A 17,489-nucleotide genomic window follows, 5' to 3' on the forward strand; every position below is an offset into this window, starting at 1 on the left:
CTCCGCAACCGGCTACCAATATTACGTGAAGTACCCTCTGAAGGTCTACTAGAAGATGTGAATACAGCACTAAGGACAAACCCTACTGCACAGAAACTAGTCAGCTGATCTACACCACAGTAACAGTGATCCGTGAGATGCTTGGCTACAAGATGAACAGCCACAAGGAGCAGTACCCTCCATGGAGAAGGAGACTAGAGGCCAAGATCAAGGTAGCACAGAGGGAAGTTAACCAACTATCACAGTTGCAGAAAGGTGCAATGAAGAAGGTGCCTTGGTACCCGAGGCCTTGGAAACTGCCAAACAAAGACTCACACCCAGGCGCTTGAAGAGGTATACCAGAGAGATAGAGCCCAGAAGAACAAACCAGCTCTACCCCACAGAACCATCTAAGGTGTACTCCCAGTAGCAGGAGAACAATATGAGAACAGCCTCACCAATGTTGGAGATGGAGCAAAACTGAAATAGCATATAGGAGAAGGACACAATCCATAATCGCGATGCTCAGTGGCTAGTGGATGTAAGAGCAGAACACAGGAATCTCCCTAACAGGGTCCAGTAACCATCACATTGACAAACATCCCAGGAAAGGTCTCCGGTATGAAGAGTTGGACAGCACCAGGTCCCGCCATGATTCATGCCTACTGGTTGAAGAAGCTGACTGCACTCCTTGAGTGTATGGCAGAATGGCTAACTGAAGGTTGGACTGTCCAGATCCCTAAGGATCCCCAGAAGAGACCCTCACCATCTAACGACTGGCCAATAACCTGCCTCAGTACCACATGGAAGCTCCTGCAACATGTAGAAGATGGTAAAACAGGCAAATGCTGAGAAATGGGCCAATACCTGCTCCATGAGTCACAGTCCTGCCAGTAACGGAACGATCAGCAGTAAGTTCCTGTTTCTTTGACTGCTTTAATCCAGTAACCACAAGGAATCAGTCATTTTGAATCAGTAGTACAACCATGCATGGAAAAAACACAGAAGCATGCAAATAGCAGCACATAATGAATCCTTACATGTTGGACAGAAAAAAAAAATCCTTATTTCTCGTTTTGTTGGTCTAGGTTTAACTGGTATTTTATGTTTGTCTTTTTTCTGTACCGATGTAATCATGTTTCCTTTATTGTTTTATGAAGGGGCCCTTCGTCGTCATCACTTTCCTAGATTTCACGAGGCAAGACAGCAAATTTCCTTCGAGTTCTTAATGTGAGCACTCACACTTGACTTCACGAAGACGATGAAGATGAATTTTCTTTGATGAGTGATCTCGAACTGAGCATTCATTTGTTTTGGGATTTAAAAAGTGTCACCACACTGATTAAACTATCGTACAGGTCCAGCTTTCAGAACACCTGGAGCAACGTAATCCAGACTTAGAACGACGAGGTGAAGGACTTCAGCTATGGAGTGGGATCTATCAATGGAGGAGTGGTGGGACACTAAACACAGGTTCTTCTCCACCTTCTTCCCTGGGCTGCTCCCTTTAGGAGTCGCCACAGTAGATCATCTGCCTCCATCTCGTCCTATCAATTCCATCCTCTTCTGTCACACCAACCCTTCTTCCTTCTTCACTACACCCATGAACCTTCTCTGAGGTCTTCCTCTTTTCCTCCTGTCAGGCAGCTCCATCTTCAAAACCCTTTGTCCAGTATACCTTGTATCCTTCCCCTGCACATGTCCAACTTTATCTCTAAACCCCTTGTTTTTTTGGATAAAAAAATATTTTTATGCTTTTGTTTTATGCTTCTTTATCACAGTAACTGTCCCAAACTGAAGCAACAGTGGAGCTCCAACTACCCAACTGTGACTTTGTGGTTTCCCACTTCTTGCAAGTGCGCCAATCAGATTATCTAAATCCCACAAACGGGCTGACTGGTCAGCTTCAACAAACATATGCTTATTAAAAACATGCATTCGTGTTGTGTCTTCCCAGCTTTGTTCCCTTAAACCGCCATATGAAAAATGTAAAATTTTTATGCTCTAGGAGAGTAAATTGTTTGCTTGATGTGTAATTAGCAGAGATTAAAGAAGAAACTTACTTTGGTGGTCAACTCTGAGGACAAGCACTGCTGTTAGCCCAAGGGCCGTTAGCATTTAACTTTATAGCAGGGTTAAACTTGCAGAGAGTAAGAGGAGCAGAACCAATAGGGTGCATTTCTTAAGAGTGATCACAAAAAGAATTCAATAAGAAAAATTCATAGTTTGACCAGTACTAGTATTTCTAATTAGCCTTCTATATTTAAAAAAAAAACTTGTTTAAAATAATAACTGGCTGAATAAACCATAAATTACGATATCAAATAAGTTTTTATAAAATCTCCGCTAACACACTCACAATGAGTTAATGATTAAATATATAAATAAATGTGCATTTAAACACTTTGCTAATCACTTTCTTTATAAATAATGAACATGAACACATTATTTATGAGCTCATTAATGAAAAAGAAACATGTATTTCCCTCGCCACATATTATGTACTAAGGATGAGTAATGCTTTACCAATGATGGATTAAGCATTTACTAATGCCTTATTATTGCTTAATGTCATTGTTGTGACGTGTTACTGGTTCACACATGTCTGAGTGGTACTGGCTCTATAAATGAGACCTGCGGGCTCTTGCAGTCATTGACAGTCTTAGATTAAACAATGACGTTTTACACTTTTCTTCTGCTGTGCGCTCTGGGCCTCACTGCAGTCCTTCAGGTGCCTGGCACCTTGGGGGTAAGTAAAGTCATATATCCTCTTTAAAGTTGTTTTCATTTGGTTATTTCTTCGTTTTTGAGCAATAATTTTTTTACCATTATTTTTTCTCTCATCTCTGAAAATCACATCTGAAGCAGGGTGAGTGTGGCAGTTATTCATACATAAATCTTGACTGATATGAACTATATTTAATCTCTCATTCAAGGTGTTAATTTGCTTTTAATGCTTTCATTTAGTGACCACTACAACTGAGAAGAATGAGATTGTGAACAAGCACAATACTCTGAGGGGGAATGTTCAGCCTACTGCGAGCAACATGTTGAAGATGGTAAAACTCAGAAGTTATAATGTTAATGCTTTGCACAACTAACATTATACTGTTGTGTCATGTTCAGCTTAATAATGAAAGCACACAGCACTTTTTTGTGTACACATTTGTTTTTATCTACATGTTCTGATTTAACGGGCCGTCTTGTCCTCTGCTCCCTGCAGAACTGGAACAATGAGGCTGAAGCCACTGCTCAGAGATGGGCTAACACCTGCTCCATGAAGCATAGTCCTGCCAGCGACAGAGTGATCAGCAGTAAGTTCCTCATTACTCCTCGCGCCTTACAAAAAAACACCACAAAAGCACAGAAAAAAAAGCACTTTTGTGTTTGTTTTTTACATGTTTAACTGTTTTGTTTTTTTACTTTTAAGTTTATAAAGTGATGTGGAAGTACATTTTAGATATATTTATGGCAGCGCGGTTTAATTAACTCAGTTGTATTTGTGTTTGCTTTTGTCCCGAAGGTAAGAAATGTCAGATTGAGAGTGGCACGGCAGTGCAATACGGAAAAACAGGGAAAGATGCATATAACAGCACATTATGAATCACTATCTTAACAGTTTGGTTTGTTAACATTTTGTAATTCTTTTCTGTTTGTTTCTCTAAGTTTTAGAAAGTGTTATTTTTCTGAACTGCCATCATCATCTTTCATTTATTGGGCAATATTTTGCAAAGATGCTTTTCTCAAGTCCTTTGATTTCACAAGATGATGATGATGATGATGATGATGATGAATTTTCTTTGATGAGTGATCTCGAACTGAGCATTCATTTGTTTTGGGATTTAAAAAGTCTCACCAACCTGATTAAACTATCTCACTCCTCCTCTTAGCCAGCGGCTGTGGGGAAAATCTGTACATGTCCAGCTTTCAGAACACCTGGAGCAACGCAATCCAGTCCTGGTATGACGAGGTGAAGGACTTCAGCTATGGCGTGGGATCTATCAATGGAGGAGTGGTGGGACACTACACACAGGTACAGTGATACATATACATGCACTTAACTAAAAGTGATTCTTAAGCCCAAACCCTGGCTTTAAAAACATTTGTATTTTGTCTCTCTGTGCAGGTTGTTTGGTACAGGTCTAATCAGATCGGCTGTGCTATGGCCTACTGTCCCAACTCTGCTTACAAGTACTTCTACGTCTGCCATTACTGCCCACCGTACGTATATAGCATCTTACCATAATGATGTGTTGTATAAAATGGCATATTTTAATCTTTTGAACGTCCTCTTTTGTCTGCAACCTGTATCAGTATTATTTGTACATTTTAGACCCTCATAAGCTAAGTCATTAGTGATTCTAATATACAATGATGAAATGATCACTAGGAGCAGTGATTGAATTGCAATTCCTTCAAGAAGAATATGTGGATTTTGTCATTCATTTAATGCACAGAAATTTGCATATAATTTGTCATTAAATTGTATTTCAGAGTTGCTTTGAGTTCTCATAGGATAACTGTGACATGTTTGGGATGACATCCAGCGTTAGTGTTTGCTGTGATTTTTAATATTTGATGGTCTGGCCTACAATTACAGTGGAAACTACCAGTTAACCCAACCCTACAAGAAAGGACCCTCCTGCGGTGACTGTCCCAACGCCTGTGAAAACAACCTGTGCAGTAAGTAGAAATATCCTATAGGAATATAATAGTTGTAAACAAGGTGAGATATACATGTTTTTGTTTTGCAGACCTTTAGGGACATTTCAATGTAAGCCTTTGATAAAGTAATATATTGTGTAAAGATGAAGTTACATTGGTTCTGTGTACACCACATACAATAAGATAAGATAAGATAACCTTTATTAGTCCCACACGTGGGAAATTTGTTTTGTCACAGCAGGAAGTGGACAGTGCAAAAGTTATGAGGCAAAAATTAGAATACAATAAGAATAAATACAGTACACAACTGTACAGAATAGAATAAAATACTATATACAGTAGAATAAAATAAAATAAATATACAATAAGATAAAAATAGAATACAAATACAAATACTATATACAACTGAGTAAAAATACAACGATGACAGAAAGGATTATTGCACTTAGTATTATTGCATATGTATGGATGTGTGTGCTTGATCAGTTAAAGTCTTTATTATGGAGTCTGACAGCAGTGGGGAGGAAAGACCTGCGAAATCTCTCCGTCCCACACCGTGGGTGCCGCAGTCTCCCACTGAAGGAGCTGCTCAGTGCTGTCACAGTCTGCTGCATGGGGTGGGAGATGTTGTCCATCAGGGATGACAGCTTAGCCGCCGTTCTCCTGTCACTCACCACCTCCACTGGGTCCAGAGGGCATCCTAGAACAGAGCTGGCCCTTCGGATCACCCTGTTCAGTCTCTTCCTGTCCCCAGCAGAGATGCTGCCGCCCCAGCAGACCACACCATAAAAGATAGCAGAAGCCACAACAGAGTCATAGAAGGTCTTCAGGAGTGGGCCCTCCACTCCAAACGACCTGAGTCTCCGCAGCAGGTACAGCCTGCTCTGCCCTTTCCTGTAGAGGGCGTCTGAGTTATGAGTCCAGTCCAGTCTATTGTTCAGATGAACACCAAGGTACCTGTAGCTGTCCACAGCCTCAATGTCCATACCTTGGATGTTCAGTGGTTGCAGTGGAGAATGCTTGTGCCTGCGGAAGTCTACCACCAGTTCCTTGGTTTTACTGGCGTTGATCTGGAGGTAGTTCTGCTGGCACCAGTCCACAAAGTCTTGGGTCAGACCTCTGTACTCCTTGTCGTCCCCATCAGTGATGAGGCCGACTATTGCAGAGTCATCAGAGAACTTCTGCAGGAAGCACTGGGTGGAATTGTGGGAGAAGTCTGCAGTGTAGATGGTGAAGAGGAACGGAGCCAGAACCGTTCCCTGTGGGGCCCCCGTACTGCAGACGACCCTGTCCAATAAAGTTGCACGCAACAACAGTCAGCTTAAGGCACTTTATATTGTAGGTTAAAGACACTACAATAATACAGTGGGGATTATATGCATAAATTTTGTTACAGCACTTTCAGAATGGCATCCACTTTAATTAAATGTATTAACCAATGTTATCAATAAATGATCAGACAGAAGAGGGTTTTCAGGGATTAGTGTTAAATGTTCAGCTCTTATGCTTTTTATGTGAGAACAAGATCCAGAGTGTGATTAAAGTAATCTTTTACATTCTGAGAAAAGCAAATTGAGTCTAATATTGGAGTGAATGTAGTGTTGGAGCTGTCATTTTCGGGTATCTAAATGGATGTTAAAATCATCCACAACAATTATTTTATCTGAACTAAGCACCAAATTTAATGGATCATCTTATAGCTAAATTTATTTTAGCTGATAAACAAAGCTAACCTAAAACTGTTGTCTCCTCACCAACTTAATACTTATTATGTTCTTTATGCTTTTCTCTCTCTCGCAGCCAACCCCTGTCCCTTCTCTGATAAGTACAGTAACTGTCCCCAGCTGAAGCAGCAGTGGGGCTGCAACAACCCAACTGTTGCCTCTTGGTGCCCCGCCTCCTGTAAATGCACCAATCAGATTATCTAAATGCCCCATGTCCAAATGTGTACTGATTGGTCAGCTTCAATAAAGATATGCATAACAAAAACCTGCGTTTGTGATGTGCATTCAGAATCAGAAATCAGAAAGGGTTTTATTGCCAAATGTTGAGCAGGTTTACAACATTAGGAAATTGCTGCGGTGCTTCAGTGCAAACATACTGTCATAAATTCCAGTTCTTCTTACCTATCTAACCACCATATGCTGTTAGTGAGTAAATGGTCTGTTTGACTGGGTCAGTAATTAGCAGAGATTAAAAAGGAAATTTACTTTGGCACACTATTTCTGAGGAAAAACACTGCCGGCAGGAGCAGATGCCCTTTGACTTTACGTGAGGTGTAAACTCACAGAGAGGAAGAGGAGCAGGGTGGATTTGGCAGAGGTTAGGAGGAAATACAAAAAAAAACCAACACAAACTTGAGCCAAGAAACATCCACAGTTTGAGACCGCATCTGATAGCAGTGATTAATTATGATATACACCACAAGTAGAATTTTAGATTTTTTTCTTTTATATTTAAGTGCCTTGATTTAAGTGGTTAGATTATAATTAGATTATTTTGTATTTATCAAATACAAAATAATGGGCCATTTGTCGCAGGATCTTTCAAGTATTTTTGACTTTCAAGTTTTGTTTTTGTGGTTTTAATTATTCTTTTTGATTCTTGAGTGTTCTTCTGAGTTCCTGGTTGCATTAGAGGTTATTGTTCCTTCCTCTTGTCCCAGTACTTCTGTATTAGGGTCATCCATGTGTCTGTGTTTCCCTGTTTAGTTATCTCTTCTCACGTCCCACTTTATTGTGATAGTTAGTCGTCCCTTGAGTCTTGCTCTTGGTCTTACTTCCCTTTTCTCATCCGCCATGATTTAGTTCAGCTGTGTCTTGCTTTCCCCTTTTGTCTCCACCTCCCTGCTTGCTCTTCTGTGTGGGTACAGATAAATAGTGCTGTCCTCCCATTAGTCGTTTGTCAGAGCTTTTGTTTGCATGCACTCAGTGTTTCCTGATTTCGTGTGGTCCTTTAACTTTGTACGTAGTTTACTTTTTCCTTTCAAACTTTGTTTCACATTTCTCCCTTGCCCTTTATGTTATTTTCTCTGGACATTTTTTTAACAGCCAAAATAAACTCGTCACTTTTTGTTACAGCTCGCCTTTTTCCCCTTTTTCGCATTTTGGGTCTAAAACTCCATTACTGACAGACTGTGACAGTATTGTGCATTTACATATGACTTTAAAAGTTTTAAAGGTCGCCCAACTGATATAATCAATAAAATAGTACGCTAATGATGTAATAGCTCATACAGCTTACAATCTATCACACATTTTTCTTTGAGGAGTACAGAAAAAGGTCTCATTCACCACCAAATTAAAGTGTTTAAATTCAGGAGCATGGATAAAGACTGAGTACTAACCACAGCCATGTCAATTATCTTACTGGTATTAGCATAATGGCAAAAGGAAGACCTCATCCATATCATCCCAAAAGTACCACTTTGTCCATGATCAAGACCAGCAAAATAATAATCATCACCATCTAGCAGGTGGTAGGGCTGGAGTCTTTGTAAGAATTAAAGAGAGAGAATGATGTGAGAGCGGGCCGGGTTTCTTTCAATTCTAAGTTTCCATTTTAGCACATAACAAAAGATGCTGTCGGCCACTAAGCATCTTTAGAACCAAAACCTTCATGATATGCCACCAAAGCATTTCTTGATGTTATCCGATTGACACCGAGCATTATTTTATTGGCTTGTAGCTTCCATCTAGAATTATCATTGAAAAGAAGAGACTCGTCAAAAATATATCAACAGGGTGGGAATAGCAGATATAGGATTGTGAATGTTGAAAAGCATCCTTCAGGTTTTTCACTCATAAATACAGAATGTTATGCTGATCATGTTGGTGAACCGGATTTCTGGCCTGTCATTGCCAATCAAGACCCAGTGCCATGGTACTAGCTTTTGACCAGACCTAACCTAGCTTAAGACATAATTATGCTGTAATCCAACTTACGTATAGATGGCAGAAAGGAGCACACAAACACTCATTTTCTAAACATAATAATCCAAACTGGCATATTCAGGAGTAGCGCAAAACAACAGATATGACCTTGACCTCAAGCATAGTTTATTTAAAGACCATTTGGGTGATCATTGTGTGCAAGTTTTAATAAAAGTTGACCACTACTCTGGGAGAAGTGGGGATTCCTGTGAATTGTGGATGGATGGACAACAGATGACATCCTTCAGGCAAATGAGCTAAAATGTATTTTGAAAAAAGTGCTACTTTGGCTCTGATGCGTCTCTGTGTTTGTTGTGGCTGATCTAGTCTAAAGCAACAGAAGTCTATCTGGCTCTGAATTATGAAAGCATACACATGTTCATCATTAGCAAGATATAGGTATAGCTTAGTTTTAAATGACAACTTCCCCGCTGTATTGGCCCTGAAAATAGCATCACATCCAGAGAAGGCGGGATTAAATTGTCAATACAGACTTATCCCTCCATGACCAGTTGGATACCATCATTTTCTTTCAGATTGCATGCTTTTACTTTAACTGCTCATTTGAAAAAGAAATGCTCTTACTTTCCCACATGCAAGGCTGAGAGAGAGTGCTTCTCCTCAGGGGTCAACTCCACATGTCCCAGCTACACAGCAGGTTCCTGGTTCACATAAGGTTGTGTCTGTGTGAGGCAGGCTCATGCAGTCTACCAATGAGGAGCACAGATAGATCTACAGGCTCGTCTGGTTGGAATTCATCCCAACTGGATCCTTTTTTTCTTGCCTTGAGTTTCCACTTTTCACTAAGTGGCGGGTGTGTTTATTCCAGCTCATAAAATAGTCCAATCCAACTTACACATTAGATTTCCTATTGCTGCCTTGTCGCACGGACTGCCATTGTTTGGAAATTAGTTCCCTTTCCATGCAATAACAAACTTCTTTCATTGAAAATAAACAATTGGACTGCACTTTTATAACACTGAGCGTAAGCCAAAAAGTCCTCTCTGCTCACATCACAGCATATGGGATTCAAACCAAAAGCTGTAAGACAGATGAGTGAACTACCTGAAGTGAGCAAACGGGGGAGCTGCAAGGAGTTTCTATTCCCCCAGCAGAGGGGTGATAAGGGGATGAGTTTTTCCTCTGCCAGCGGGTGCAACGATAGCAGAGGTCTTCTGGTTTGGTCGGACTCGATAAGCCCTGTCTTGCCATCCTGTGGGGCTTATCAGCTGCAGCAGCGAGTCTCAACAGTTAGTCCCACAGCCAGAAAATGTTTACAGCTTTGGCGTCGGTTTGTCTTCCTGAAATGCAGATTGTGTAAAACAGAAATAATTACATGTTTGTTAAAGCATGTTTGTTGTTGAGTTTATTCATATCTATAATTAGCCATGGTGGATTTTGCTGCATAAGATAAATTCATTCTCTATAGTCATTTTATCTAAACTTGCATGGGCTGAGTTAAAATCAGACAGCTTATGTTAACACAGCTAAAATAGCTTGCTACATCTGCTCCAACAGACAGCTTTGCTGCATGTGTAGCAAACAAGAAAAGTTACATTTCCCTTGTTATTTCTTTTAATAAACCAGTGATGGGAGGGGAATAAGTTGACGGAAGCACAGAAGAGACATTTTAATAGGCAGGAAGACACATACATCAGTCTGTCCAGAGACTGTCCAGCCCTTATCTCGCCACATCAAATACAGTCCCTTTGGATTAGAAACAGGATGCCTAAAAAAGAACCGAGTGCATCTGAACCTGACAAAAGATCTCGAGATTCAGTGCAACAAATTAGTATTGCATTCCTCCAACTTACTTGAAAACTAAGATTAAACAATACACACACAAAAAATTAATACTTTTCCCTCACAGACATGAAGCAATAATATTATTAAAATGAAAATGAAATATTTCAAATTAAAGGTTTATTCATTTCAATACTTAATCAGTGAGGAAAATATGCTTGCTATAAACTGAACGTTTGACCAAATTTAACATTTTTCTCTGTACTTGTGTAGCAAAGTGACTTGGAAAATTTACACAATATGATCATATTCTTTGAGTGCATGCAGAGAGAAAGTAACATCCAAAAGTTAAACGCTTTACTGCGTGTCTGTCATTACTGTCGAAACCATGAAGTGGTTATTGTTCATGTTCGTTATTCATGTTGTTTAAAAAGACAAAAATATATGAAATAAAAGGTTTTTTCCCCAGTATGTTCCTTGAGTTTATCTCAAATTGGGCTGAAAATTAAACATCTCCAGTAAATGAAAAGTTTTCATTTCAAGAATTGGACATTTAAAGTGTACTTTAGTATTATGCATCACTTGTAGCAGTATTAGTAGCATTAAAAATGCAGTTAATGCATTAACTGAACTTCTGGGACAGGCATCTTTGTCTGAGCTGTGATGTCAGGTGCTTGGCTGAAGGAACTCAGTGCAGACATTAATCCAAGTCACTCCTCTTCATTCACGTAGCATCACTATTTTATGTACTTATATTCACATCTCTTACTTGAAGAGCAGCTTTGTGTTGAGAACTATTTTCCCTCCATGACCTTTTCAGCAAAGGCCTCAAACGCACAGCACACCACGCTCAAGTATCACCTGTAGGAAGTGAGCTCCCGCTACACGAACAGTTAGGAAGGCCTCTAATGAAAGCAGAGCACTCGAATTGTGCCACTTCCTTCCTTTCACTGAGTGCCATTAGATGCGGAACAACAAAGCTTGCTGGCAAGCTCCTGACCTTGCTCTTAAGCTTTCAACACAGAAAACAAGAGGAGATCTGAAGCAAAGCTCTCTGAGAACAGCTCTCCTCTGTCACATGCCAGATCACTGACAGATCACTTTTATCGATAAATACTTGAAAGAAGGAGCGCTATAGCATGGTAAACACTGTATTTCTAATCTGTATGCAGTAGTGGGTGCTGCACTAACTTCCCTTTATTGTCCTGAAAGGTTCAAAAACTGTTGTTTTATGATGAGTGCAAAAACTGAGCTCCACCCTATTAAATATAACAGGCCTGGTTCATTTGATAAATTAGCAGGCGGGTGGTGTTCGTTCTCACTGATAGCCATACTCACGCCAATGAGTACATTAGATGTACATTAAGCAAACACTTGGAGAAGAGATCCAAACAAGCTGCAGAGGAAAGGGTTAAACATGGGTGTATCCCAAACAGAATACAGGGCAAAACACGCAAAGCTGCAAAAATAAAATCAAGAGCGAGAAAAATACACAACATATCGATGATGTGGTCATAGCATTTTAAATAAAATGTGTTTATAGTTGTAGAATAAAAACGTAGAGCTCTCCAATGAGGCACCTTCATTGAGGCATTATAAAATATCCATTTTGTGTTCATTATTTTAACAGTTTAAATTCATTATTAAGAGCAACACATGTGCCTGCACATCTTTTCAGTGTTTGGTGTGTTTATAATATTTTTAAATCTTCTGTTTTTCTGTTTCATTTTCTTAACATTTCCTTCATCTTTCCTTCATGTGCTGATTATGTAAAAAAGGTTAGAGCAGAGTGGGGAATTTGCAGGAAGTAGTAGAACACAATATGCACACGCATGCATACAAATATATAGTACAATGTGGAGTCTAGACACTGATGGTGGTGAAGATGAAACCTGAGGCTTGGATGGAGCTCTGACTGACTGGGGTTAGGTGGAGGTGGGGAGGAAGTGTGTTGCATGACTGAGATTCTGAAAAGGAGAATGATGAGAACACATGGTGATGTATGTGTGTGTGTGTGTGTGTGTGTGTGTGTCTCGAGTTCATTTTGAGCTGCAGATGTTAGGTTCTAAGGTAAGTGTATGTGTGACAGACTCAGAGTAAATTGCAGGGTGTGTGTCTGCAGCAGTGAGGCTCACGTATGTATTTGGATCTCTATAATCTATAATCTTGGGCGACTGTGGCTCAGGGGGTTGGGACTCGCATCTGTAACCGGAAGGTCGCCGGTTCGATCCCTGGGCTCTCTGTCCTGGCTGTTGTGTCCTTGGGCAAGACGCCTTAACGCCATCTGACCTCAGGAATTCGCATGATAAGGTGGGGCCAGGTTTCACAATGAACACACCTGAAACTCTGGCTGATTGGGACCTACACCCAGTTTCACACCTTGGCTCAGGCGATTAGAGGATCATCAGGGGGTCCTTTTGTCCCTCTGTGGGGGGTTACTCCCACTAGGTTATATCTGGGACTCTCCACCATTTGACCTTAGAACTGAAGAAGCTTCTCGGATGAGAGATGAAACGTCTTCAAGCAACTTAAATAAGTCCAGATGCTTTTCTTTGCAAGCTCCTTTGACTACGATGACCTGGATGACTGAGAACCTTCACAGACATCTTATTTCTTAGTATGATCATCTGATTCCTCGTGTGAGAGTCTTTGTGGGATTTGTGGACTATAAAAAAAACATAAGACAGAATTGTCAGATCAAAATCAATTTTCTCTTTCAAAGTCACTGAAAAGCCATATGTTCATTTATCACAGTGTACCATGCCAAGAAGTGTTGCAGGACTTCAAAGAAATCTTATTAAATGATGTTATCAGATTTTTGTGCGAGAGTCTGAAAAATTACTCAGCTTAGAAGTGAAAAAAAAAAACCCTGTAGTTTTGCTATTTGAAGTACCAATCAAGTGTGACTCCTCCAAGAGCAGCTCAGTCTCCACAGGCTGTAATGTTTAACGTCCAACTTTAGAATGGAAATGCACATGCTCGTGCAAAAACAGTTTTGTTCTCTTATTAACAAGAATTTCCCGAATAAAGTATGCCTTTTCTTATCTTACATTTTTCCTTCATACCGAGTGTTATTTTTCTGTAACTCATTTTGAATTGTTAAGGCTTGCAGATATGTATTATTACAGGCAGGACTGTTTGAAATGAAATGCAGGCGTGGGTCTGCTGGGCTTCACCTCCACTAATTCAAGTGACTGAAATGAACCATTGTGTTTGTGGTAACTGCACCTTTTGGCCTTGTGTTATCCAGTCATACTTTGGACTGCTGAGGTGTTATTTTTATTAACAAAACATATGAGAAGTCTTTGTTGCAGTTTTGGTGAGGGAAATTCTACTATTTTATTCTAGTGCTAAGTAGTGGTTGCTGAGTGGTGCTAAATAGTAGCACATATTGCTACTATATGGCTATTATTATAAAGCTAAAGTCATGATTTCAACACAGCACTTCACAAAACAGAAGGTGGCTGTCTGTCTTATGGTTCTCACACCCTCTCTGTGGCACTTGTGCCTCACCAAACATTAGTTTCTGCATAACATTACACATTTCCTGAAATATATTCCTGCACGAAATTATAGACAACTGATATTTGAGAACTGTGACAGAACCATTTACCTGTCCTGGTGTGTATCCATAAAGTATAACACCCTGACAAAAACTGCATGAGAGCAACATTTTCTCCAGAGCACCAGTCTCACTGCAGCACTCTGGGTACCCCCCACCCACTCGGCTCTTGGCCTTAATAATAAATAAGCCTCACAGGTCTTTACATCTGCTTATCTCTGCTGCCACAATAATCTGACACAGACATTTGCCGGGCCTGACATTTACACAGAAACCTGGGAGAGCAGTGCTCCTTCTCATCCTGTGAATCTGCTTGGTATTAGCTGGTGTCAGACAGATGCACTGCCGAAATCCATAAGCTTCGCTCAGGAATGGCTTGTTCGTGCATGGGGTCGATCACTCACGGTTCATTATTTCAGTGAGCAGCAGATGCATTCCTAGTACAGCAGTTGTGTGATGTGAGAGTTTGAAAGGTCAAGTCTTCCTGGAAAGACTGGCAACTGTGTCGAGTGTTTCCACTTGTAAATATTCTTTCTCACTGCAGAACGATGGACTTCAAATTGTTCATAAACGGTCTAACGGCTGCTGCACTGGGCCCGGTCTGGATGGGCCTGGGCCCCCCTTCCCTGGCGGGTCGCGGAGTATGGGGGTGCCTACTGGGGTCAGCGGGGGAGCTGGCCCCAGGGAGGGGTCACTTGCCCCTCCCTTCCTTCCCTCCCCATCTCCAGCTGCCTCCCTCTTCCCGCTCCACCACAACCACCCACACATGCAGGGCCTTGGAGTAGGGGTATGTCACCAGGGTGCAGAGGAGGCTACCCCCCCCCCCCCCCCCTCTGTCCCCTTCTGGCTGCCTCTGCCTCAATTTTATCCCACAACTTAGACATTCACATTACTCACACTCTCATTACACATACATATAGGATCTTGGGGGTGGGCACGATACACGGAGTCCAAAGTACCATCAGGGTGTACACCCCACCCCTGGCATCGTTGCCCACCTCTCAATTTTAAATACACGTAGACATTGAGGGCTAGCAGGAGGGACCATGCGCTTACCTGCTGCTCTCTGGCAGGTAGCTCCAAGCCCTCCTGGGTTTTAAATGCACCTTAGAACACACATGCATCAACACTACAATGAGCGGGTGGAGGGAGGTTTGGAGTCTTCTCTCACCCCCGTTCTCTGCGACCTGCTGGAGCAGGGGGGCTAGGACTAGGAGGAGGAGTTGGCCGTCCGACTGCGGTCTGGAGTTTGGAGCCTTCCTGCTGCTGCGGAGTCGGGGCGGTCTGCCTCCCCCCACCGCAGGGAAAAGGGAAACACCACCTGGGTCTGGGTGCAGTTCCCCCCTCCAGGGGCGGGGGCACCTAGACCCGGTTTGTAGAGTACGCTTGGGGAGTGTGATCGTGTGTACAACGTCTCTTTATGTCTGTCTCCACGTTGGTTGAGTGTGGAGTAAGTGCATATGAGAGCATGAGGGTGGGAATGGATGTTTGTATATGTGTGTGCCTGTATGTCTGTGTCTATATGTCAGGTTGGGTGTCAGGCGCCACCTCTCTGGGGACATCTCAGGCCCTCCAAGGTTTGGAGGCCTATCTCCCCCTACCACCACTTCCCCTGCCAGTGGCGGACCCCCTCAGACATCGGTGCGTTGGTGGTTCTTTGTGTCCGGGGATGGGCGTCCAGGTACACACCGGCTCACTCCTTGGCGGCCGCTTGTCGGGGCCTGGAGCCTGGGGCTCGCTCGGGCCACTTCGGAGGTGGGGTGCCCCCGGCCTCTCGGCCTGGGGCTCGGTCACTCAGGCGCAGCTGGCTGCCGGCGGAGCTCACGGGCGCGTCACTGCAACTCCCCCTGGCTTCTGCTCCGCGGCTGCTGAGTGAGCCCTCATCTGGGACTCTCCTCAGCTCTTTCCGGGACAGTGGCGCAGCTGCCCCTCTGTTGGTCTTCCTTGGTCTCTTGTGTTCTGGGGGCCTCTGGATGTCTGGAGTTTTGATCTCCTCTACACCTGCTTCACGCCCTGGAGGACGGGGCTGTGGCCCCCCCACACCCTCTAGCAGATTATTACATGAAGGAACCTTTTAAAAAAACAAAAAACAAGCACGTCCATGCTCACAGGTGTACACACGGGTGATCACACCCACAAACTACACCCTTTTTGGCTCCTACCTCAAAGCACACTGTGTTCTGTTGATCTTATGTGCTGCACAATAATGTTTAACATTTAGTATTTACTGTCATATTCCCATATATCATTGTGATGTTGTTTATTCTATTACTCTTGTTCTCTTCTGCTTGCTTTCTTTTTTCTTTCTCAGCAGGTGATCCAGGTGATTGATATATGCATTTTTTTTCTCTGCCCGTTCTGTTGGTTTTTGTCTTTTGCCCTTCTCCCCCGTCCCTCTTCTCAGCTGTTTCTCTTTCCCTCTTTCTTTCCCCCAGTCAAGTCTGTCCCGTATTCAGTAAGTGAAAATAAAATAAACAATAAAAGGTGAATCAAATGGACCATTAAGGCAAGGCTGGGATGGTCAGTTTGGTAAAGTAAATCCGTTGGGCATCTTTCTTTGCCTTTAGACAACAATTCTGATGGCAAAAGAGCCAAACGGGACAGGCCAAAAAAAATAAAAAATAAAAAAAAAAATAAACGGTCTAATAACCCTTTCCAGATCGATGAGCAGCAACAGTTGCTTATTATTGCCGATGTCCTTACTCCTTCGCACAACACTAAAAATCAACACCGCTCACACACAGTTTGGTTCAACTTATGTTAAATTCTGCATTTTATTTAATTTTTAAACATAAAAAGTTAATTCAGGAACTACTACTTCAACAAGCTCCAGGATCTCAGACGAGATTTCAAAATTCCAGGTTGCGTCTACGTTCCAGATTACAATATTGCAGAAGACGATCTGGAGGAAGCTTGGCGATAAACTAGAAAAAGAAGCAAAGACAGACTGAGTGTTGCAGTCGATAAAAAAACATCACGAGCCAGAAGAAATTCCTCATATGTTTCAGATTATATTCTGTGGCTGTATCGTGCTGAAGGAGAAAATATATATGTATTTACTGTGACAGTCTAAATCTCATAGGGAATATAAATGACAAGATGGAGAAAGATTCATAGCAGGTAATTATTTCTATAGTTGCATAATCAGAGCCCTCCTCTCACCGCTGAGTACTCTACACTAAAAACTACTGCCAAGTGTCATCATAAATTTCAAATTTATTGTTCTCTCACAACCAGCTACAGCTTTTAAAACAGCATGTATTTCACCACAGGCATGTGAAGCATTCTCATTGTCCTCTACAGATATATGATGACAATTTAAAGCACAGTTTAGTTATATTACTTAACGTGAAAAACATAAAACACTATTCTCTTACTGCAGCAGTGGTACTGGTTGTATGTGGTGTTTCCATGCTCTCTCTGGGCACTCCAGATTCCTCCCATGGTCCAAAACACCTGGGATAGGCTCCCTCCACCCCAGCCCCCGAGCAGTATCTCCCTCACTAGCAATCTCAATGCAGAGCAATTGAGTTGAAATTCTGCAATGAGTCACAATGCAAAATCTCCACACTCTGTGATCGAACTCCAAGATGACAACACATGGAAAC

At 41.9% G+C, this 17,489-nt stretch overlaps 1 protein-coding gene across 1 annotated transcript; it reads left to right on the forward strand.

The window, feature by feature from the left end:
* The first annotated feature begins 630 nt into the window (after positions 1 to 630).
* On the forward strand, positions 631 to 6,583 carry LOC146558048 (cysteine-rich venom protein-like). The gene is made up of 7 exons (XM_085247737.1): positions 631 to 811; positions 2,947 to 3,038; positions 3,203 to 3,293; positions 3,870 to 4,012; positions 4,106 to 4,200; positions 4,580 to 4,662; positions 6,445 to 6,583. The coding sequence occupies exons 1-7, from the start codon at positions 631 to 633 to the stop codon at positions 6,570 to 6,572; spliced, it is 813 nt and encodes a 270-aa protein (XP_085103863.1). The 3' UTR covers positions 6,573 to 6,583.
* Positions 6,584 to 17,489: the final 10,906 nt, after the last annotated feature.

The sequence above is a fragment of the Mchenga conophoros genome, linkage group LG15 (genome assembly GCF_057382185.1).
Source record: "Mchenga conophoros isolate Kocher_MC1m ecotype Shallow Benthic linkage group LG15, M_conophoros_male_GT1.1, whole genome shotgun sequence".
NCBI classification, from domain to species: Eukaryota; Metazoa; Chordata; class Actinopteri; order Cichliformes; family Cichlidae; genus Mchenga; species Mchenga conophoros.

Bases quoted from the DNA above. Each gene is read 5' to 3' on its own strand.
- LOC146558048 (XM_085247737.1), top strand. From the start codon at position 631: ATGATTCATGCCTACTGGTTGAAGAAGCTGACTGCACTCCTTGAGTGT. The intron at 3,294-3,869 runs GTAAGTTCCTCA...TCCTCCTCTTAG, and splicing joins CAGCGACAGAGTGATCAGCA to CCAGCGGCTGTGGGGAAAAT. The intron at 4,013-4,105 runs GTACAGTGATAC...CTCTCTGTGCAG, and splicing joins TGGTGGGACACTACACACAG to GTTGTTTGGTACAGGTCTAA.